The sequence below is a fragment of the Neoarius graeffei genome, chromosome 11 (genome assembly GCF_027579695.1).
Source record: "Neoarius graeffei isolate fNeoGra1 chromosome 11, fNeoGra1.pri, whole genome shotgun sequence".
Lineage (NCBI taxonomy): Eukaryota > Metazoa > Chordata > Actinopteri > Siluriformes > Ariidae > Neoarius > Neoarius graeffei.
In genome coordinates, this window is record NC_083579.1 from 55,212,025 (window position 1) to 55,235,735 (window position 23,711).

Consider the following 23,711-nt stretch of genomic DNA (forward strand, 5'->3'; position numbering starts at 1 on the left):
ACGCGGACATGGGGAGAACATGCAAACTCCGCACAGAAAGGGCGTCGTCGGCCACGGGGCTCGAACCCGGACCTTCTTGCTGTGAGGTGACAGCGCTAACCACTACACCACCGTGCCGCCTTACTATGAACTAATGACAGCAATAAAAGGTAATGAATGTTCATAATGAACAGACAGGTGAAGAGAGACTGTCGAGATAAGGAAAGGAGATGAGAGCAGTCGATTAAAGGTTAGTCCTTGAGGGTGAAGATCATACAACACCAGCTTCACTCTCTTCTATATAGAGAAAACTTGTTTTCATACAGAAGCAGAAGATTTGGTGATGCTTTTTCTGCTTTACATATAAGCAACACTTTCTTTTTTGGGGGGGGGGGGGGTGAGTTCAAGTTCTAACGGTAAAAACATGAGAGAGCAAGGTAGAGAAAGAAAGGGAGGGAGGGAGACGAGGAGAAGGAGAAAGAGGGTGGGGATGGGGCGAGTGTGAAAGGCGCCGGAGGAGGAGATTTAAACGAGCAACTTGCTGAAAAGTGCTGAGGGCCAATTAGTAGCCTAAGTGTGTGTGTGTGTGTGTGTGTGTCAGAGAGAGAGAGAGCATGTAGAGGAAATGCTTTGGCGGGATGAAGAGACTCACTGAACAACATGCAGCTTTAAAGTGCACATTTAAAAGCAACAGATCAGTTTTCTTTCTTTTTTTTCTGGAGCCCTTAAAAGATCTGACAGGGCTGTACTGAGGAACATCTGGAGTTTTTGACATTGATCTCAGGAAGGGACGGACGCTCGCGCGCATCTTATGCAATTAGGCAAGAGAAAACGAACCACTCAGATTATTATTATTATTTTATTTATTTTTTTTTTTTGCGTGGGATATATTTCTGACTTTGGACTTTATAGACTACGGTGGTGTTCCTGAAGGGATTTCTGTCACCCCAGTGAGTGGACACAGGTCTAGGAACTGAAGTGTCCCAGTATGAGTGTGTTGGTGTCGCTGGTGCAGGTCGCAGCGGCTGTGGTCCTGACACTGACCCCCACTCAGGTAAGACCCACACACACACACACACACAGGAAACATGTTCGCTGCAAGTGCAATGCTTCTTGTACTGAATATGCGGCACGTGCAATATCCACGGACTTGTTTTTGTGCGACTGAATGAAGTGTCGCAAGTTGTGGTGCACGGAAATGATCAGAGCTTATAGGATCTAGACTACGTGCAGCTTTTCCATCCATGCTACCTTTCTGAATGAGTGTCAACAAACTCCCTGAGCTCAATTGTGAAACATCGCGCTCAGCAAAGCCGGCATGCTCGGTTGGTTTTTATTCCCGTTTAACACCCCATTGTCCCTGTAGATTATAACTTGATCTCTTTTTGAATTGGTGCCACGTTGAAAGTGTTGAGTCATGAAGTGAAACGTGACCAGCTGCATCACCCAGTTTAACCCGCGTGACCAGCTGCATCACCCAGTTTAACCCGCGTGACCAGCTGCATCACCCAGTTTAACCCGCGCGAGCTCGTGTCCCGCAAATTTACTCGCGAGACTCCCGAAGTGCGCGCGCGCGCCTGCGCCTGTGGTGCTGATTGCGTCATTCTGGAAGTTCACCCTGACTTCATTTCATTTCCGAATCGTTTTTTTTTTTTACACGATTTAAATAATTTTTTTAACGGTGTATAAACACACTTCACTTCTTTTCATAACTATGCCTCACTATTTCTAGTTTGAACAAATAGAAATTTATCGTCCAAATAAAGGTCCTACACAGTAAAAATCATAGTGTCAATTTTACTCTTTAAGAGTTGAATTTAACTCTCTGTCAGATAACATTTGGTCCCACTCAAAATCAGTGTAAAATTTACTCTATAGCCAGTGTAAGATTTTTAGAGTTAATTTTACTCTATTTTGTGTCAAAATTAACAATGAGGTGTGTAAAAATATTTAACACTATAGATAGTGTAGGGGCGGCACGGTGGTGTAGTGGTTAGCGCTGTCGCCTCACAGCAAGAAGGTCCTGGGTTCGAGCCCCGGGGCCGGCGAGGGCCTTTCTGTGTGGAGTTTGCATGTTCTCCCCGTGTCTGCGTGGGTTTCCTCTGGGTGCTCCGGTTTCCCCCACAGTCCAAAGACATGCAGGTTAGGTTAACTGGTGACTCTAAATTGACCGTAGGTGTGAATGTGAGTGTGAATGGTTGTCTGTGTCTATGTGTCAGCCCTGTGATGACCTGGCGACTTGTCCAGGGTGTACCCCGCCTTTCGCCCGTAGTCAGCTGGGATAGGCTCCAGCTTGCCTGTGACCCTGTAGAAGGATAAAGCGGCTAGAGATAATGAGATGAGATAGATAGTGTAAGATTTTCAGAGTTAATCTGACTCTATATTGTATTTTCGCGGGGAATCATCACCCTGCAGCGTAGATTTTGTCGTTGTGTGCAAGTGGGAATTAACTCTCACTTTTGACACTACCATTTAGACGATTTTACTCTGCATAGTGTTATAACTATCCAGAGGAAAATAGGTTTACACTGCAATATTGACACTCCATTTTTTACTGTGTAGTCTGTGTGAGCTGCAAGGCTGAATTGGGCTTGAATGGAGTCTGTGGTGAACACTTTGGTTTATCCTGACACACATCTCTCATCGGGGGTGGCACGGTGGTGTAGTGGTTAGCACTGTCGCCTCACAGCAAGAAGGTCCTGGGTTCGAGGACTGGCGAGGGCCTTTCTGTGTGGAGTAGGGTGCATCAGTTGTCTGTGAAGATTCTCAGTCATCCAAGTCATAGTAAACTGTGGGTGGTAAAAGAGGAACCGTAGGTGTGAATGTGAGTGTGAATGGTTGTCTGTGTCTATGTGTCAGCCCTGTGATGACCTGGCGACTTGTCCAGGGTGTACCCCGCCTTTCGCCCGTAGTCAGCTGGGATAGGCTCCAGCTTGCCTGTGACCCTGTAGAAGGATAAAGCGGCTAGAGATAATGAGATGAGATAGATAGTGTAAGATTTTCAATCTTACACTAATCTTCAAGCTTTACTCTGCATAGTGTTATAACTATCCAGAGGAAAATAGGTAATACTACTTACACGAATCTTCAAGCTGGACTTGCTTGAAGATTCTTGAAGACGTTTCACCTCTCATCCGAAAGGCTTCTTTAGTTCTGTCTGACTGGTAGGGAGCATCAGGTATTTATCTTCTCATGGATGAAAAGCTCATCTAAGGTGTCATTGAGTGATCCTGTTGGTGTGGGTCACTGGGGGCTGGTTGTGAACGGCCTCGAGAGTCATTAGGATCTCGAGAACTGAAGAAGCCTTTTGGATGAGAGGTGAAACGTCTTCAAGAATCTTCAAGCAAGTCCAGTTGCTCTCTTTTACCACCCACAGTGCATCAGTTGCCCCCTAAAAATGAAAAGTTCCTCCGATCATGATGCATTTTTGTTTTTATGTTCCTTTTGGTAAGAAAACATACTGGGTGAAATATTTTGACAAAATTCAAAAGTTTAATGGTGGCACCAGGAGGTCAAAGTTATGGAAAAAGCTGCTATTTTATGACTTTTATGACAAAATTTTGATCACTTTTCATGAAACATTATGGCACCTTATAGAGTACACCAAATATCTTAGATACTGTAGACAGTATGTCTAGAATGTCTAAAAAATATTTGGAGGTTTATTTTAGGGTGTCACTAGCATTATCTATCAATGTTATAACCCTGGTTTTAAGCTTGCCGCCTATGCATATGCTAGCCCCTATTAAATGCAAATGTTCTTAACATGATCTCTGGGTCACAAGAAATCAATAAATGGAGTCCAACATTGTGATTCAAACCTTACGCGAAAACATAAAATAAGCGTTTTTTGGCAAAAAATTAACCTCATGGTGCCACCATTAGACTTTTAAATATGGTCAAAAAATTTTACAGGATGTCTTTATTGGTAAAAAGGAACACCCATACAAAAATGCATCAGATTTTATGAAAGTGAGGGCAACTGATGCACCCTAGTATGGAGTTTGCATGTTCTCTCCGTGTCTGCATGGGTTTCCTCCCACAGTCCAAAGACATGCAGGTTAGGTTAATTGGTGTGGGTGTGAGTGTGAATGGTTGTTTGTGTCTGTGACGACCTGGCGACTTGTCCAGGGTGTACCCCGCCTTTCGCCCATAGTCAGCTGGGATAGGCTCCAGCTTGCCTGCAACCCTGTAGAAGGATAAAGCGGCTAGAGATAATGAGATAAACACATTGGGCATTTATTACACTTCACTTCTTTTCATAACTATGCCTCACTATTTCTAGTTTGAACAAATAGAAATTTATCGTCCAAATAAAGGTCCTAGTCTGTGTGAGCTGCAAAGCTGAATTGGGCTTGAATGGATTCTGTGGTATACACTTTTTGGTTTATCCTGACACATATCTCTCATCTGGGGTGGCACAGTGGTGTAGTGGTTAGCACTGTCGCCTCACAGGAAGAAGGTCCTGGGTTCGAGGGCCTTTCTGTATGGAGTTTGCATGTTCTCTCCATGTCTGCATGGGTTTCCTCCCACAGTCCAAAGACATGCAGGTTAGGTTAATTGGTGTAAGTGTGAATGGTTGTTTGTCTCTGTGACAACCTGGCGACTTGTCCAGGGTGTACCCCGCCTTTCGCCCGTAATCAGCTGGGATAGGCTCCAGCTTGCCTGCGACCCTGTAGAAGGATAAAGCAGCTAGAGATAATGAGATATGAGATGAGATAAACACACTGGGCATTTATTACACTTCACTTCTTTTCATAACTATGCCTCACTATTTCTAGTTTGAACAAATAGAAATTTATCATCCAAATAAAGGTCCTAGTCTATGTGAGCTGCAAAGCTGAAGTTGGGCTTGAATGGATTCTGTGGTGAACACTTTTTGGTTTATCCTGACACACATCTCTCATCCGGGGCAGCAAGGTGGTATAGTGAACCCAGCAAGAAGGTCCTGGGTTCGAGCCTAGCATCCGGTAAGGGCCTTTCTGTGTGGAGTTTGCATGTTCTCTCCGTGTCTGCGTGGGTTTCCTCCGGGTGCTCAGGTTTCCCCCACAGTCCAATGACATACAGGTTAGGCTAATTGGTGGCTCTAAATTGACCCAGTTTTGTGTGAATGTGAGTGTGAATGGTTGTTTGTCTCTATGTGTCAGCCCTGCGATGATCTGGTGACTTATCCAGGGTGTACCCCACCTCTCGCCCATAGTCAGCTGGGATAGGCTCCAGCTTGCCTGCGACCATGTAGAACAGGATAAGTGGCTACAGATAATGGATGGATGGACATCTCTCATCCTTTCCACCTGCAGCTCTGTCAGCTCAGACAAGGTGTGAATGAATAAAGACTAGATCTAATATCAGCCGAATAGCCTAACATTATCGAGATTTCACAGAAGATATAAAAATGTGATTATATTTTAATCCTGCTTCTGTGTCGCACAAATATCTTCCACTCCGACAACCTGCTGGTGTGTCCAGTTTCACTGTAGTTACTCAACAAGTCATTGTAGCTACTGAATAATAGGCTTCAAGATTTACTAAATAACAAGCTAGGACCATATGGATTAACTCACAGTGTATGAAAGGACATCATGCACATCTGGTAGGACAGAACAAGGTCCACCTGTGTCCTGAGCTCAGGGTTACCAGCTAAGAGTTTCACTAACACCTCTCAGACATCCCCAGCAATACAGCTGTGTGTCTTTTATCTGTGAAAGTGTGTGGGTCTTTGGTGCTTGTGCCAACACTTTTGCTGTCATTAGTGTTTTGAGATCGAAGAGGTTTCCAAACATCTGTTATTACTGGCTTTGTCAAACAGAATTTCAGTCAAACATCCTTGTAGCAGGAGTGAACGGTGAACATATGGCAGGAGTTTTTCAAGTTCGTTCACTGCTGCCCATTGATGGATGCTTCCTTGAATGCTTTGAGTTTTCACAAAAAAACTGGAACCGTCCCAATCTCTCTCTCTCTCTCTCTCTCTCTCTCCCTTCCCCCTTCCCTCAAACTCTTAGTTATTCTTCTCTTTCTTTTGCTTCATCTCCCTCGACATGCTTCACGTCCATCTTACAGCCCTTTCGTTTGTTCCTTTTTCTCTGCTCTCACACTCCCCTCCTCTGTCACTGAGATGTGGCGAAACTCCAGTTTGCTGTAATTCAAGGGGATTTGTATGAAGCAGGCCGGTAATGAATGATATCACTTGAGTAAGTAGGGACTCGCTGTTACGGAGCCGGATAATCGGCTCAAAAATACTTGGTGTAAACATGAGTAAAATCCACTTCTGAGGTTTCAGAACAGCAGTCACTCAGACTAAACAGAACAGCTACCTGTCAGGCATCAATCAGCTAACTCATGGAGAACATGTTCCAGCTTTCAGGTGTACTAGGTAAGCAAAATATAGTTGAATAATAGTACATTGTTATATTTACTTTGCAAATGTTACATATTAACAGTTATGTCAAAACTGTCAAAACCAATAACTGAGTTCCATTAATATCAATTCACCAATATCAGATCATTGAAAATCTCTGAGCCCAGATCAAGTCTCTATAAATACACAACCGGTTACCTTTTATTAAGTGGGTCTTTACCAGGGAATTCATTATGTTAAAATGATCTAGCACAGGGGTTCTCAACCTTTTCTACAACCCCGATTCCAAAAAAGTTGGGACAAAGTACAAATTGTAAATAAAAATGGAATGCAATAATGTGGAAGTTTCAAAATTCCATATTTTATTCAGAATAGAACATAGATGACATATCAAATGTTTAAACTGAGAAAATGTATCATTTAAAGAGAATAATTAGGTGATTTTAAATTTCATGACAACAACACATCTCAAAAAAGTTGGGACAAGGCCATGTTTACCACTGTGAGACATCCCCTTTTCTCTTTACAACAGTCTGTAAACGTCTGGGGACTGAGGAGACAAGTTGCTCAAGTTTAGGGATAGGAATGTTAACCCATTCTTGTCTAATGTAGGATTCTAGTTGCTCAACTGTCTTAGGTCTTTTTTTGTCGTATCTTCCGTTTTATGATGCGCCAAATGTTTTCTATGGGTGAAAGATCTGGACTGCAGGCTGGCCAGTTCAGTACCCGGACCCTTCTTCTACGCAGCCATGATGTTGTAATCGATGCAATATGTGGTTTGGCATTGTCATATTGGAAAATGCAAGGTCTTCCCTGAAAGAGACGTCGTCTGGATGGGAGCATATGTTGCTCTAGAACCTGGATATACCTTTCAGCATTGATGGTGTCTTTCCAGATGTGTAAGCTGCCCATGCCGCACGCACTAATGCAACTCCATACCATCAGAGATGCAGGCTTCTGAACTGAGCGCTGATAACAACTTGGGTCGTCCTTCTCCTCTTTAGTCCGAATGACACGGCGTCCCTGATTTCCATAAAGAACTTCAAGTTTTGATTCGTCTGGCCACAGAACAGTTTTCCACTTTGCCACAGTCCATTTTAAATGAGCCTTGGCCCAGAGAAGACGTCTGTGCTTCTGGATCATGTTTAGATACGGCTTCATACGGATGATGATATGTTCAAACTCTTTGCAATTTTACACTGTCGAACTCCTTTCTGATATTGCTCCACTATTTGTCGGTGCAGAATTAGGGGGATTGGTGATCCTCTTCCCATCTTTACTTCTGAGAGCCGCTGCCACTCCAAGATGCTCTTTTGATATCCAGTCATGTTAATGACCTATTGCCAATTGACCTAATGAGTTGCAATTTGGTCCTCCAGCTGTTCCGTTTTTGTACCTTTAACTTTTCCAGCCTCTTATTGCCCCTGTCCCAACTTTTTTGAGATGTGTTGCTGTCATGAAATTTCAAATGAGCCAGTATTTGGCATGAAATTTCAAAATGTCTCACTTTCAACATTTGATATGTTGTCTATGTTCTGTTGTGAATACAATATCAGTTTTTGAGATTTGTAAATTATTGCATTCTGTTTTTATTTACAATTTGTACTTTGTCCCAACTTTTTTGGAATCGGGGTTGTAGAATAAATTTTGATCCTATTGTAGCCATAACTATATACAAAGGCAATAATTATGCAGACAAGTAATTCACTTTTTGTGAAGATAATCAACAGATGATCAACAGATTTTTTAAAGACTGTGTATATTTTTAGTCTTTTGTACTGTATTTGTAATTATTTGTATATGTACATGCACGACCCCACCATCTCTGCTGATCAACTTTATCATGTTTAAATAAAGTTATTCATTCCTTCATTAGGAGTTGGAAAATTATCTAGCCATTGAGTTCCCCGACATCTCAAACTACCTGGTGCTGCAGACATCATTCTACACAGACAAACAGATGAAAACCTGGAAGAGCATGGAGGCGTACAACTTTTTATACGTGGCTGGGTTAAAGATCTGGGGATCAGGACACTACAAGATAAATCCTGTATCATTTTTGCCTGGGGAAGGAGGAATTTCTGGGCTTTTTGTGCGCATCTTTGCGATGGTTGCTAGGACACTACAAGTTTTGGTATCAGGTGTAAACAAGCCACAGCCACTCAATTATCAATCCTCCCTGCTCTTCTCTTCCAGCAGGCATCACAGATCCATATAATTTACCCACAAACTTATTTATTTATAGCGCTCTCTTTCTCTCTCTGTGCACGCTCTGTGTGTGTGTGTGTGTGTGTGTGTGTGTGTGTGTGTGTGTGCACGTGCATACATGGGGGTTAAATGTAGAGGAGGAATGTGACAAAAATAAAAGCTTGTTCTTCTTAATTTACCCACAAATGTATTTACTCCACTTGAAAAGTGTACGGCAAACCAGCTACCGGATTCGGGATACTACGATATCTTGAACTATTTAGTATTTGGCTTCAAACTTGAAAAAAATTTGCGGCCCACTAAATGGCGCTTTGCGGCCCAGTGGTTGAGAAACACTGATCTAGCAGTGCTTCATGACTGCATCCTACATAGATGGGGCTGTTGAGCAGCATAGGACAGACCATTAAAAGGGAAAAAAAAGAAGATTTTTGAAACAGTCTTGAAATGTATGTCCAAATAGTCTCATGAACACACAAACATCATACAACAGAAAACAAATGGGTAGCAGTCAGATACTATCAAGCCATAGCCTTATTGGTGGAGACTCCAGACAACATACACTCTTATTAAATGTGTTTCTCAAGAGTTATTTATATGGGCTTTCTAGATGGATTTTTCTTGGAACCTGTTCTGAAAGGGAAGCCTTCTGTTGTGGGGTTCTACTTTCAAAAAAAAAAACTTTCAGGGTGGTACGTTTGTTTTCTGAGAAAATATATCTGTATACAGTGAACTTATAATCCCTTATGCATATATATTTTGTCTCATCAGACCACCAGTCATATTCCCTCTCGTACAGTTTATCCTGAGAAGTCTCCACACTATCTGTCTCCTCTTTGCTGCCTGTCTTGTCTGCTTGGCCACGCCAACAGAAAAACTAAACAGAATGGAAAGTAAATATTGGCCACACAATTGGGAAAACTAATAATAAATGTCTTGTCCTGCCCTGCTCCTTTGGATGGAGGCCTCTGATTTCAGATTCCCTTAAGAAAGATTGCCAATACCCCAAATTCTGTCCTCAATTTTACCATACGGTATGTGCCATCACTGCTGCTAAAAAAAACATCTGCAGTATCACTTTTATTTTGCATCATATATTCAGTTTGCCATCACAGCAGTTGTGAGCAGGTTCTTCAGACTTTCTTTTAATCTAAGAGCAAAACGTATAAAACAAACAAACAAAAAATTAAAGTGGCTGTGTCTGACAGTGACGCTATACTCGTATCTACAAAAGTCGCAATAATGTGAGTGGTTTTTTTGTTTTGTTTTGTTTTTTCTGTCGTACAGATGGCCTGATATGAAATTTGCGGGACAAATAAATGTCATGTGCATTAACATGGGAGCATGTTGAGTGCTTTTTTTTTTGGTGCTGTGTTACACAATTACCTTGTTCATTAATTTATCTTCAGTAACTGCTTTATTCCTGCCAGGGTTGCTGTGGTTTAAATTACTTATTTGTTTATATTTTGGTCAGGGTAGCAGATAATCCAGAGTCTATTCCAGGAACATTGGGCATAAGGCAGGAATGAGGTGGGGACGGGGTGTAAGTCCATCTTAGGGTACCACACATACATTCCCACACTCATTCATCTCCATGGGCATTTTAGAATCACCTATCCACTTGGCTGCATGTTTTTGGACAAGGAGAACATTCAAAACTCAGATAGTATTCTAAGTTCGGGATCAAACTGGGAACTTTTGAGCTTTGTGTTGTCCTGGGATATGTAATATAAAAAACCAAACAAAAAAAAAACCCGATTACAATGTACCTGAGGATTAGTATCGGGGCCGATATTGGCACGGAAGTCTATTGGTTGATATCAGATCAGATTTGACATTCTTCAATCTGATCAGCTGATGTGAACAAGTGTGATAATGACTGATGAGACACACATCATGCACATAAACACAGTCTTAAAACGTGCTGCCATCTTTGTAGCTCTGTTACAAAAAGGTGTCATTATCAGATCAGCATCAGATATCTGCCAATACTCAAAGCTCTGCTGTTGGTGATGTATTGAAAATGGACAGAATGGAAGTGGTGTGTCCCTGATTTTATGACATGTGTAATGTAAAACTAGAGCGAATGTATGGATACAAGCAGCTAATGCTACATATCACTTCAAACAAGTTACCGGTATGTATGTCACTTAATTGTAGCAGCTACTTCTGACCTAGCATAAATATTTGCAGAGGGTATAAAAAGTCTACACACCCCTGTTAAAATAAATCATGAACTTTTTCCACATTAAATGTGATATAGCAACCAGCAAAATTTAAATGAAACAAATAAAAACATTTTCGGGTTGGGGAGAAAAAGAAAAGTCTTACAGTAGCCTGGTTGCAGTGTGCACACCCCTTAATTATCCATCCATCCATCCATCCATCCATCCATCCATCCATCCATTATCTTTACCACTTATCCATCAGGGTCATGGGGGAAGCTTGAGCCAATACAGTGTCAGGGTACAACCTGGGCAGGTCACCAGTCTATCACAGGGCTAACACAGATACAAGCAACCATTCACACTATGGGCAATTTAGAGTAGCCAGTTGATGTAATCCACATGTCTTTGGACTGTGGGAGGAAACTAGAGCACCCAGAGGAAACCCACACAGGCATAGGGCAAGCATGTGAACTCCCCACACAAAGGCCCCAGTTGGCCACAAGGTTCAAACCCAGAACCATCTTGCTGTAAGGCAACCGTGCTAACCATTGTACCACTGTGCTGCCTATCCCTTAAGTAATACTTTATTAAAGCACCAAGTTGGTCCATCTTGATTTGGCAATTTTATTTCACTCTCCTTCCAGGGCTCTGACTGGACCATTCCAAAACATTGAACAACTTCTTCTGTAGCTGTTCCTTTGTTGACTTTGTGCTACGGGTCATTATCATGCTAGAAGGTGAAATTTTTCTTCATCTTCAGCTGCCTATCATTTTTTTGGTCATTATTAGTTGTCTTGTCTTTGTGCCAAACGCATCTTTTAGAATGTAAAATGTTTAAAAAGATACCAGCCCATAACACATTTTGCCCCATGGTAGGTTCTTTGACAGCCCCCCTGTTATATTTCATTCTTGTTCTATCATCAGTTTTGGATGGATGTTGGTGTTCTAGGTGTTCTAGGGAATGCCAGATAAACGTGCTGCATGTTCTCCACTCATTGATGATAGTCTTCATGGTATTCCTTGGTACATCTAATGTTCTTGAAATTCTTTTGTACATCTCTTCTGATCAGTATGTTTCAACAATGAGATCCTGTACATGCTTTGTAAGCTCTTTGCGGACCATGGCTTCAGCAGCTGGATGAAACCAAGGAGATGTTAGTCAGCCCCTGGGGTTAATCAGAATCACTTCAGCAATGGTGTATAATAATAATTAGTTTTAAACATGAGTTTGAACGTGATTGGTTAATTTTGAGCACATGTCCCATTATAAAATGGTGTGCACACTTATGCAACCAGGTTATTGTATGTTGTGGTTTGTTTTTTTCATAAAACATTATTTTTGTTTTCTTTTGTATTCTGTTGGCTGCTGTATCACTGACATGATTTATTTTGATTTCATTTTTCTTATCACAAAAACCTGTAATTTTAACAGGGGAGTGTGGACTTTTTATATCCACTGTATTTCTGTGGTGAGTCTGTGTGTTCATTGTCTCTGAACTTCTTTGTTCCTAAACACATTGAGATATTTGTCTTCCCAAACAATGTGGCATTAAATGTTTACTAATGTACATTTATTAGCTCATCCGGCCGACAGGCAATGAGCTTATGCCATCATGGGGTTGTCCGTCTGGCGTCGTCCACATTTCACGAAAATCGCTTCTTCTCTCTGAATTTTTCACTGATTTTTATTCTTTTTGGCGGGAAGGTAGGTCTGCCTGGGGTGCATATAGCTTCTACCCAAATTTGCATAATTGCAATTAATAATCAAGAGATGGAGTAATTATTAAGCCCTAACGAGCAGTTTCCGCACAAATCACTTCTTCTCCGATTTTGATTCTTTTTGGTACGAAGGTAGGGGTACCTAGGGTGCATATGACTTCTACTCAGATTTGCTTAATTACAATTATTAACGAAGTTATGGACTAATTAAACCTGAATGAGCAGTTCAACAAAAATCTCTTCTTCTCGGTCAATTCCTCACCGTTTTGATTCTTTCTGGCAAATAGGTAGGTATTCCTAGGGTGTATACAGCTTCTATACATAGCTTGTATATAGTGTATATAGCTTGTAACAGTTATTGCACAAGGTGACCCACTTTAGATAATTCCTTCTGGACTAGGTGGGGCTGGAGTGAGCTATGCCGTCATTGATGGTCTTGTTAAACTTAATTTATATGAATAAGTTTCGAGGCATTATGGCGAAGGCTAGTCAGTTTGCCTGCTTTTATGCTGGTCTATTTTGCTTTTTAAGCTAGTTTTTGTTCTTGATGTTTTTTTTCTGGTTATTTGTTATATTGCACCCACGATTCATGGTTTCGTATTTCAGCTGTTTGTCTTGCATGGACTGCCGACGTGTGTGTTGGATTTTCTGACACAGGCTCTATATGCAGGTTAGTTTGTGCAGATGAGTGCATGGTTTTGTTAAAAGGAGGCACCTGTCAGGAAACTGCTGTGAAATACCACAGTCATCTGACTACGTGATTGTTTTAGCCTGTAAGTTTACATCCTTTCATAAGGTATTTATGTATTTTCCTTTGTGCTATTTTCTGCCTGGTCCCTTGGACTGGTTGTGCTTCCATGTGCATTCCGATCTCTGTTGTTTCCTTCTGTGCCCCAGATGCCACATTTTCTCTCTTAAGTGTCAAATGATGTGCTGTTCTTCTTTTCCTTCTTTGTTTGTACCCTGTGAGTTCTCTCCTGTACTGTTCATCTCTGTTTCACTCTGCTTCCCGTTCTGTGTATTCTTAGCTTTCACCTTTCCTGTGCAGGATAGAGGGACAGAATGCAGAGAGAGAGAGGTCGTATTGGAACTGTTACCCTCTTAATGTCGGTTTCCTGTCCAGGTCATCTCCTTCTGTCTCATGTAAACAGCTGGAACGATGATGACATTGACCCATGCTGGTGTTCTCAGCTCCCTCTGCACTGTCTGGGCTCAGCAGTGGGGAAGAGTATGGAGCAACCTTGTAAAAGCACAGTGCTATTAAAGGTAATAGGAGCTGGACAGAGAGTGGGGATTGCGGTAACTTCTGTACTTCAGAATGCAATTTGAAGACGTGATTCACTACAGGTGTTTCCTCTCTATCAACACTTTAGCAAAAATAAAACTTGAGTCTGGCCATCTGTTCTTGTGTGTATCAGCTTCCTCTGCATCAATTCTGCCAAGAAGGTGATATTTATACAAGAACCACTGACTAGGCAGCTGGCAATGTGAACACCTGTGTTTTCAGGTTATAGCACTGAGAGCTAATCCTGCATATACATATACGGTACATACCAGTACTGTTATTGCATATGTAACACCTTGGACTGTATCAAGGTAGATTTAGGGTTAACATTTGGGAAATACTGAACTGTAAACATGCATCACTTTGTTATTAATACGATCTGTACGACTGATTCAGTTCAAATTCATTGCCGAGGCACTACCCGGATTTTTTTTTGTTTGTTTTTTTGCACAATCAAAGATAATACATGTATTAACAATTTCAACAAGAGTGCTCTGAGAGCACAATATCCCCTGCTGGCAACTATATCTATGCTATAAGTGCTTAATACACCCTCATGAAATTGTCAAAGTACAAGTTTGGTAATCAAGGGCCATAACTCTGGTAAAATGCAACTGAATTGAATGAAATTGCAATATGCATAGTACCGACATATAACAAAGAATCCTGTCAAGTTTCGTGAAATTCCTCCAAAAACTGTGAGAGGAGTTGATTTCAGAAGGTGAGTACCCTTCCCAGGAAACAGACGGACGGACGGACGGATGGACATCGCCATGACATAATCCCCCTTTGGGACTTTCAGCCAGCAGGGGATAATAAAACCATTATAAAGCATGGGAATTTGTGGGAATCAAGCTAGTTTTCAGCTTGTGTGCAGGAAACAGAGATATCTTCCCTGGGCACAGCTGCGTTTTATGACTCTTGTCAATAAACACTATAAGCAATTCCATAACACCTTTCCTGAAACAATGTAGTTTTTCCCTTTTTTTTTCAGCCTTTGGTTGCTGCAGCATCCATCTCCACAGTTTGTTCACACGCAGTGAGATTAGACACTCGTAAATACAGTTGTAGTGGTGACAGGAGGTCTGCTTCTTCCTGTATAGGCATACTAGTGGCCCAGGGGACAGAGTGCAATCACAATCTGGAGACATGGACCTCTCCTTCCTTTGGTGGCACTCAAGGGACTGTCATCTGCTCGGTGGCCTTTAATCTCTCATCTGGATGCAATTTATTCCCTTTTACACACCCATGGCAGCATTTACTGTAATAGAGAGCACAATTACCTTGGACAGCCAACGAGTTGTCTCTGCATATGTTGTTGTATGGTGTCTGGTCCGATCACTGCTCTTGAATTAACATCTGGCGAGTCAAACCCAGTGTCATTTAACACTGGTCAATTTCCTTATGCTGGTTTGTATGTGAGCAAATTGACTGTGAGTGGTATAGGGAAGAGGACCGGCTACTTTATGGCACGCTCATCAGTCAGTAAAAATCATTGTCACATTTCTCTTAAATCTGGGTCATCTTGTCTTTAATTTGACGTTAACATGTTGAGCAGCTGGAAAGCATCAGCTTTAAGACAGAACGCGTTGTAGTACTTATCATATTAACTTACTCCAAATACAGCCGTTCATTTCACTCCTTCAGCAGACTTTAATGTGACAGATCTACAGTACACCAGCTGAGTGCTTTAAAAAGCAGTTTGAGTAACACTTGTGGAAGTGAGACACTGAAGATCGGCACGATCCTGAGGTAGAATGTTCTATTGCAAAATGGTCATGATGCATTCATATAAAGAATGATGATTATCAAGATTATTAGATTCGCAGTTCAGTATCTATCTGTCTGGCCCTCAACCTTCTGTCAACCTTCAACTGGAGCTGAGAAGAGGCAGAGGATGCATCTTAGAGCAGACTAACTTTAGAGGAATGTTCTATTATATGACAATGAAGGAAGTTGTAGTTGGCAACTATCTCTCTTGTATCTTTAGAAAATGTGTGCACTACCAACAAATTGTATTATTCTACAATTATTCTGTAGCAGTTTCCCCTCTGTAGTACTGCAGACTTATCTGAATTACTTTCCTATTTCAAAATTGTAACATCTCCAGTTGCTGTCACGATCCACATTTTCACAAGGAGCCAAAAGTCTGCAGAAATATTTAGTTATCATTTTGTTTGCTTTTTTTCTTTCAAAACTTCCTGCCCCGTATCCCACAGACTGTGTGTGATTAGAAAACTGATGTCCCTCAGCTGCCTCATGACGTCAGACCTCTCTCGTGTGTTGTCTAACTTGTGGAACATCTGAAAGGGAATTGCAGAAATTTCAAGTCTCATGGAACTTTAGTGACTCTCACATAAATCAGGGGCGTCACACTGATGCATGCAAGTGCACACTGGTCTCATGGAAATACCACTGATATTATACAAGATGTGGGAGAATTTTCATAGAAGTGCTTCAGTGGTTTGTATAAACCTATTTTGCAGATCTTGTCTTTGTAATTATTACTGATGGGCAAAAGCAGGACAGTGGCCAAATCCAGGCCAATCAACCGTGAGACTGTCTTTCTGAACTGTTGAAGGAGTCGTATAGATTCAGAAATAAAATCTTTTCAGGAATTTATTTCAAGAAAAAAAAAACATGCATCATGATCCTTTTGTATTGTCTTGTAAATCTGACATAAACAGAATGGGTTTAAAGATCTCATCTCATCTCATTATCTCTAGCCGCTTTATCCTTCTACAGGGTCGCAGGCAAGCTGGAGCCTATCCCAGCTGACTACGGGCGAAAGGCGGGGTACACCCTGGACAAGTCGCCAGGTCATCACAGGGCTGACACATAGACACAGACAACCATTCACACTCACATCTACGGTCAATTTAGAGTCACCAGTTAACCTAACCTGCATGTCTTTGGACTGTGGGGGAAACCGGAGCACCCGGAGGAAACCCACGCGGACACGGGGAGAACATGCAAATTCCACACAGAAAGGCCCTCGCCGACCCCGGGGCTCGAACCCAGGACCTTCTTGCTGTGAGGCGACAGTACTAACCACCACACCACCATGCCGCCCTGGTTTAAAGATCATAGAGTGAAATTTAATTTCTAGTATATCCTGTATCTATGCTTCTTTAGGTTGCATCACATAACCCCTCCACAATTTCTGCCAGCATTAAGAGTCTCACCTTTGATGCTCTTTAAGTCTCTAATGATTGATACGGTATGATTTCTTAGAAAACCATGAGTTGGCCAAAAAAATTAAGTCATCTATAAACACAATCCCAAACCATAAAAAGTTAGGACAGTATGTTGAAATTAAAATTAAAACTGAAAACAGTGATTTGTAAATAATTTGACCTGTGTTGCATTTAAAACAATATAACAGCACGTTATTTGATGTTTTATCTCTTTAATTTTATTGTTTTTTCAAAATAAACACTTTCAAATTTGATTATTGCAACACATTTAAAAAATAAAAGTTGGGACAATAAAGCATTTACCACTTTATTATGTTGCCATTCCTTCTCACGACATTTAAAAGATGTTTACGGACTGAAGACACCAAGTGATGAAGCATTTCAGGTGTTATTTTGTCTCATTCTTCTGATAAACAGATCTTAAGGTGTGCAAAAGTACGGGGTCGTCATCATATCTTTCATTTCCAAATTTGCCACACATTCTCTATTGGGGACAGAGGGGACAGGCACCCTCTCCTTCCACAGCCATGCCTTTGTAATGTGTGCAGAATGTGTTTTTGTGTTGTCCTGTTGAAATATCCCTGGAAAAGATGTAGTCTTGGAGCAGTGGCGGCTGGTAGTCTTTCAAACAGGGGAGGCTGGTTGGTTACGATATTTCCAGATTTTAAAAGAAAAAACATCAATTTTGCCCATACTCTTGCCTCTGATCTGGCTGATTGTTGGCAGGGTCACAAACTGTGAAATAACAGGTTCTTTTGGCCCATTAGCCTACTGTCCAATATACATGATGGTGGTGTTGGGGGGGGTATATTTTAACATTTTATATTTTAAAATTGTGGCATAAAAATTGATCATTATTGAAAGCAGCTCTTTGTCAGGAACCTCAGCAGTAGAGCTGGGTGCCACACATTTCATTCAATGACACTTTCCCTATATTTTACTTATTTTGACTGAGAAATGTTTTACTGACAATTTTGATAACCCTTCACTTTTAATCCAGGTCTGTAGTGTGAAATGTTCTCGGCTGTGTTTTTGTTTAAAAATGTTTTCCAAATTGTAGCTGTGTTTAATTCATATCCAGAAAAATATATATTCCAAAATCATATACGCAGCATAAACATTTTAAATAGATTCTATATTTTTGGTCCATCCATGACATATTACTAAAGTAGCCTATTTACTGTTGTTGATGTGGGTCACTTGCTGTTAGCCAATTCACTTTCTCGTACCAGGAGAGCTGAAAGGAACGAGTATTATTCCCGACCTTTTTCACCAAGTCAATTTGAGGCGTTGGTCTACCCTGCTCTTTAATTTTAATTTTTTCCTCGAAAGGAAGACTGGCAAATGGCTTCGCCAAAATTAAATCAGCAATGCTTGGCATCCGTGCACAGCTTTCTTGCTAGCTGACTAGCCCCCTCAAGTTCAAGTTCAGTCACTCAAATAAACGAAATTTCTGGAACTAAGATAGCAAACTTGACAACACTATATTTACACTTTATTTACAATAAAAATATATACAAACTAAAAAAGCTGGTAGAAACCGTATGTAATGAATGAAATCGAAATGTAAGCTGATCTCTTATGGCCCTTTTCCACTACCCTTTTTCAGCTCACTTCAGCTCGCTTCAGCTCACTTCAGCCCGACATGGCTCGCGTTTCGACTACCAAAGAACAGCACGACTCAGCTCGCTTCAGCCCTGCTTAGCCCCTAAAACTCGCACCGTTTTGGAGTGGGGCTGAAGCGAGCCAAACCGAGCCGAGTGAGGCTGGGGGCGTGAGCAGACACTCCCCTGTGCACTGATTGGTGAGGAGGAGTGTCCTCACATGCCCACACACGCCCCGCGAGCACGCTGGGATCTGTAAACACCGTAAACCCGGAAGAATTACGAGAATTTCTGAAGCCTTGCGCCTCGCCTCATCTATACGCTCTTGCCAGTATCTGTTGGCGTTGTCGGTGACAACAAGCCACAGCACCAAGACCAGCAACACTAACGACTCCATGTCCTCCATGTTTATTGTTTACTATTCGGGTCGTGAGACTACCGCTTAAAAGCTCACTGATGTCATTGTTTGCGCTGCTTAACGACATCACGTGACGTCCACCCACTTTTGCTAACTCCACCCAATGTGTCCACCCACTTCCAGCCAGCACGGTTCAGCGTGGTTGTAGTCGAAATGCAACTCCAACAGCCCCACTCAGCTCGACTCAGCCCAACTCAGCATGGCACGGCTCAGCCCGACTCAGCCGCGTTTGTAGTGGAAAAGCGGCAATACAATACACCACAGCACTTGCGAATTCGCATGGGACTGAACTGAAATTCACCACTGCCTGTCTATATTTGAAACGAGCTGTCAATCAAAGAAAATATCCGGCCGCTTTCACCAATCACCAGTCTCCTCGCGGAAACTGCCATGTCCCTCCCATGTGAGGCTGGGAGTCCGTAGGCGGGCATTTTCGCAGTATTTGTCCAATAACCGTCTTGCATTTTGAGATTGAAAAGCGTATAGCTCCCAAATGCCATTGAAGTCCACTGAGGCTGGGAGTCCGTGAGACTCTGTGAGACTCCGTGGGCGGGCGTTTTCGCAGTATTTGTCCAATAATCGTTTTGCATTTTGAGATTGAAAAGCGCATAGCTCCCAAATGCCATTGAAGTCCACTGAGGCTGGGCTGCATCACGCTGTCACGAGGGGGAAAAACTCACGCACACATTAAAGTTATAAGGGAATGATTTCGCACTGTAGTGGGTTGAGCACATATATTTCTATGATTCTGGATCTGAAATAGCAATGTTATAAGGTCGGCTATAACATAAGCTTAGCACAATTCATCCTACACGATGTTCGTCATTTTTAGAGGAGGCTGAGCCTCCCTTGTTGTCTTAGAGCAATCGCCCGTGTCTTGGAAGCCACATATGTTGCTCCAAAACTTCAATGTATTTTTCTGCATTAATGCTGCCATCACAGAAGTGTACTGCACCTTTCTCAAGGACACTTGACACAACCCCATACCATGACATAGCCTGGCTTTTGGACTTGTTGCTGGTAACAGTCTGGAGCCCATGGCATCCTTTTTTTTTTTTTTTTAAAAAGACATAGAGTACTGATTTGTCTGATCACAATACACATTTCACTGTGTGATGGTCCATTCCAGATGCCTCCAAGCCCAGTGAAGTTGACAGTGCTTCTGGACACAGTTAACATAAGGCTTCCTTTTTGCACAGTAAAGTTTTAACTGGCATTTGTGGATGTAACTCTGTATTGTCATGCTTGACAAAGGTTTGCAAAATTAATCCTGAGCCCATGTGGTTATATCAGCGATAGATGAATGACAGTTCTTGATGCAGTGCCATCTGAGGGATCGGAGATCACGAGTGTTCAGCTTAGGCTTGCACCCTTGCCCTTTACGAGCCGAAATTCCTCCAGATTCCTTGAATAGTTTCATGATATTATGCACCATAGAGGGTGAAATATCTCAATCCTTTCCTATCTCTCTTTTGAGGAACCTTGTTTTTAAACATCGCAATACATTTCTCACGCATTTGTCGACAAACTGGAGTTCCTCAGCCCATCTTTGCTTCTCAAAGACTCAGCCTTTCCTGGATACTGATTTACAGTATCCATGGTTTAAGTCATGATTACAATCACCTGTTGACATCACCTGTTTCAAATCACATCATTAATTAATTGTTTTATCTCATTACTAGCTGTAAATTAGAAGAAGAAGAAGAAGCACCTGTCCCAACTTTTTTTGGAATGTGTTGCAGGCCTGAAACGCAGGAACCGATTTATATTAATAAATTAAACAAAGTTGACCAGACAAAACATTAAAATATCTTGGGTTCATACTGTCTGCAATGAAATACAAGTCAAAATAAATTTAGAAATCACTGCTTTCTTTTTTTTTTGCTTGTATTCTTCATACCGTCCCAGCTTTTTTCTGATTTGGGGTTGTATCTAAATGTTAATCCATCCTTTGCACATGCTCACATACACATGGATGAGCAGATGCTACGTGAGGTCCTCCACATATCCATGCTAATCTGCCAGATTTTAGAAAGGCAGCTCATTCTCTGGCACAGCAAGCCTGAAGGTGCTGAGTATGTGCCTTATTCTGGCTAATGTGCATTACGCCAGGTTCCCTAAAGCCACCTCCTCCTCCGTGGCTACCTCAAGCATTCTTTCCATGAAAAGCATCCAAGTTCGATGCCAAAAAGACTCATTGTGGTGAGGTGAAGCCTGGTCTGGTTTGGATTGTGCACTTTTTCACACTTACATGCTTACAAAACTGCCTTTCGTATGGTGATAGACACAGTAAAGCTTGCTTAGTAGCAAGAGTTAGAGTTGTGTGATTGTAAATGTTTCATTATGCCTCTTTTTTTAAAAGAAGGTGCAGCACAAGTTTTTCTACATAAGTTTGTTCCATGTCAGACCTTTTGTGATCTACACACAGGAGTAAGGTTGAAGGAGGCAATGTAGGTCACTGACCCGATAATTTGTTGAGCACTGATCCTCCTTATCCTGAACCATGGCAGAGGAATTTCACAGACCAGTGAGTCATGATATGATATCAGTCTGTAGGTTTGCTTCTCTAGTTTGCTGATGTGCTGTTTGGGATCTCAATCCAGATGAAACACATTTTAACGTAGCGTTCGTTTTATTACATTTCAACTGAGGTACACATTATTTAATCTTTATCGTGCTATTTTTTAAAGAAACAGTAAGGTGGGATGTTAATGATAATGAGCATTTATCACGTAAAAGGACTCTTGGAGATTCGAAAGAGTTAATGTGGTTCTTGAGTTCTTAGGTTCCACAGAAAATGTTATGTTTAACAAAAGCTTAATGGGGAGTATCCACAGAACGGAGATAGGCGAAGAGGAACATAAATAGATGAATCACACACCACAGAATTTGGGACTTAAACAGGCACAAATGGGAAGATGATAAATGTCTTGGCCACATCAGGGTGACTTTGGATTGAAATGTGCAGATCTGTCTTGTACCACCAGTGTGTGCTTAGAGATTTTCTCTTTTGTGCTTGCTCTTATATTTAAATTTGTATCATAAAAGTAGACGGCCTTTCGATTTCATAAAATCTGTGTAATTTAGTTCCCTCTGAAATTTAGTCATTGTGATATATGTTTTTTTCTGTAATATCTATAATAATAATTAAAATAAATAAATAAATAAATAAATAACCCAGGCCATTCTGTGGCTTGGAAGTTCTGGGTTTGAGCCCAGCGGCTGACGAGGGCCTTTCTGTGTGGAGTTTGCATATTCTCCATGTCTGCGTGGGTTTCCTTCGGGTTTCCCCCACAGTTCAAAAACATGTGGTTAGGTTAACATGAGGCAGCCTTGGACTGAAGTGCCCTTGAGCAAGGCACCCAACTCCCAACTGCTCCCTGGGCACTGCAGTATAGCTGCCCACTGCTCTGGGTATGTGTGTGTGCTCATTGCTCACTTGTGTGTGTGCATGTGTGTGTTTACTGTTTCAGATGGGTTAAATGCAGAGGATGAATTTCACTGTGCTTGAGTATCCATGTGACAAATAAAGACTTCTTTTTCTACTATTTAATTTGAGGGGATTCCCTAGCAAATAATGTGCATGAAATCGCTCCCTTCGCACAGTCAAGCAGAGAGAGGAAGTCTGTGCACATGCACACGCTTACCTTCGTCTTCTTCTTTTGTGTTTTACGGCAACTGGCATCCAATGTTGCATTACTGCCATCTACAGGTTTACCTTGACCGTGCACTGACATTTCACTGATTCTTGGGATTTTGGATAAAACAGGTTTTAATTTTGAAAATAAAAAGTTACTTAAATTACAAAATCTAAAGGTATATCATTATAGGACAAGGCCTTGGCTGTTCAGCAATGTACCGGTGCAAGCTCCTCATTTTGTATTTTTTTCATAAAATAGGCATTTTTTCAGCTATTACTTTGTTTTTGTCAACACCGTCAGACACAATAAAAAGCAAATTATTTTGTATATATTTGGTCTAATATGTATTTAGAGTTTTTAAATCATTATCTGGCATTCTTAGCACACATATACACTGTTAAAAGTTGAATATTCACTTTTATTCAATTTTTATACAGTTTCACGTGGACTCCTTTAGAGATCTAATATTATACAATATTTACTTTCAGCCTAATGAGACAAAGTAATGTTGTTTTATTTAACAAACTTATTTTTGCATTAAAAGAGACTATTACTTTCATAACTCAACAGCACTGAAAAAACATGTTGTAAGCATATTCATTTAAAGCAAATAAAACTCCCTCTGACAGTGGTTACTTTAGAACTGACGGTGATGACAGTGGCCTCATTACAACATATAATTCCAAATTTCAATTCCAAAGTCAATGGCTTTTTGTTTAACAACTTTATTTAACTATTTGGTCCAAAAAAACAACAATCCTGAGCAATGTAATAACATTTTTTCAAGGAATATAGGCCTAAGGTACAATTAAGCAATATCATTTTTAAAAGTACTCCATCCCCATATCATCAAATATCAAATCATCATATTAAGAAATAATGTTATTACCAGTGGGAATAATGTACAATGCATCACTAACATCTTAAACTGTCATCTAGTACCCCCTACTCATAAAATAATACATTAGATTCTTCTGTAAACTGGACTGTAAACTGTATTGGATGTGAACAGATAACAAAATAACAAAAACAAGAACAAAACAAACTATATCTGTTATTAACTAAAAACTAACCAATAACTAAATTATTGTGAGCAAACATTCAATAAGAAATTCTGTGTAAATACCACAAAACACA

The 23,711-nt window shown here is 41.1% G+C and overlaps 1 protein-coding gene across 4 annotated transcripts in view; it reads left to right on the plus strand.

The window, feature by feature from the left end:
• Window positions 1-560: 560 nt before the first annotated feature.
• Window positions 561-23,711, plus strand: part of pgfb (placental growth factor b) — a 41,497-nt gene continuing 18,346 nt past the window's right edge. For 2 of the 4 annotated variants that reach the window (XM_060933068.1, XM_060933067.1), the window contains exons 1-2: window positions 962-1,033; window positions 13,458-13,695. In XM_060933068.1, coding sequence (XP_060789051.1) covers window positions 13,492-13,695 — 204 coding nt within the window. In that variant the 5' untranslated portion in view covers window positions 962-1,033; window positions 13,458-13,491. Of the gene's footprint in view, window positions 1,034-6,101; window positions 6,171-13,457; window positions 13,696-23,711 lie in introns of those variants that run through there. The other 2 variants (XM_060933069.1, XM_060933070.1) reach the window with 2 other exon arrangements.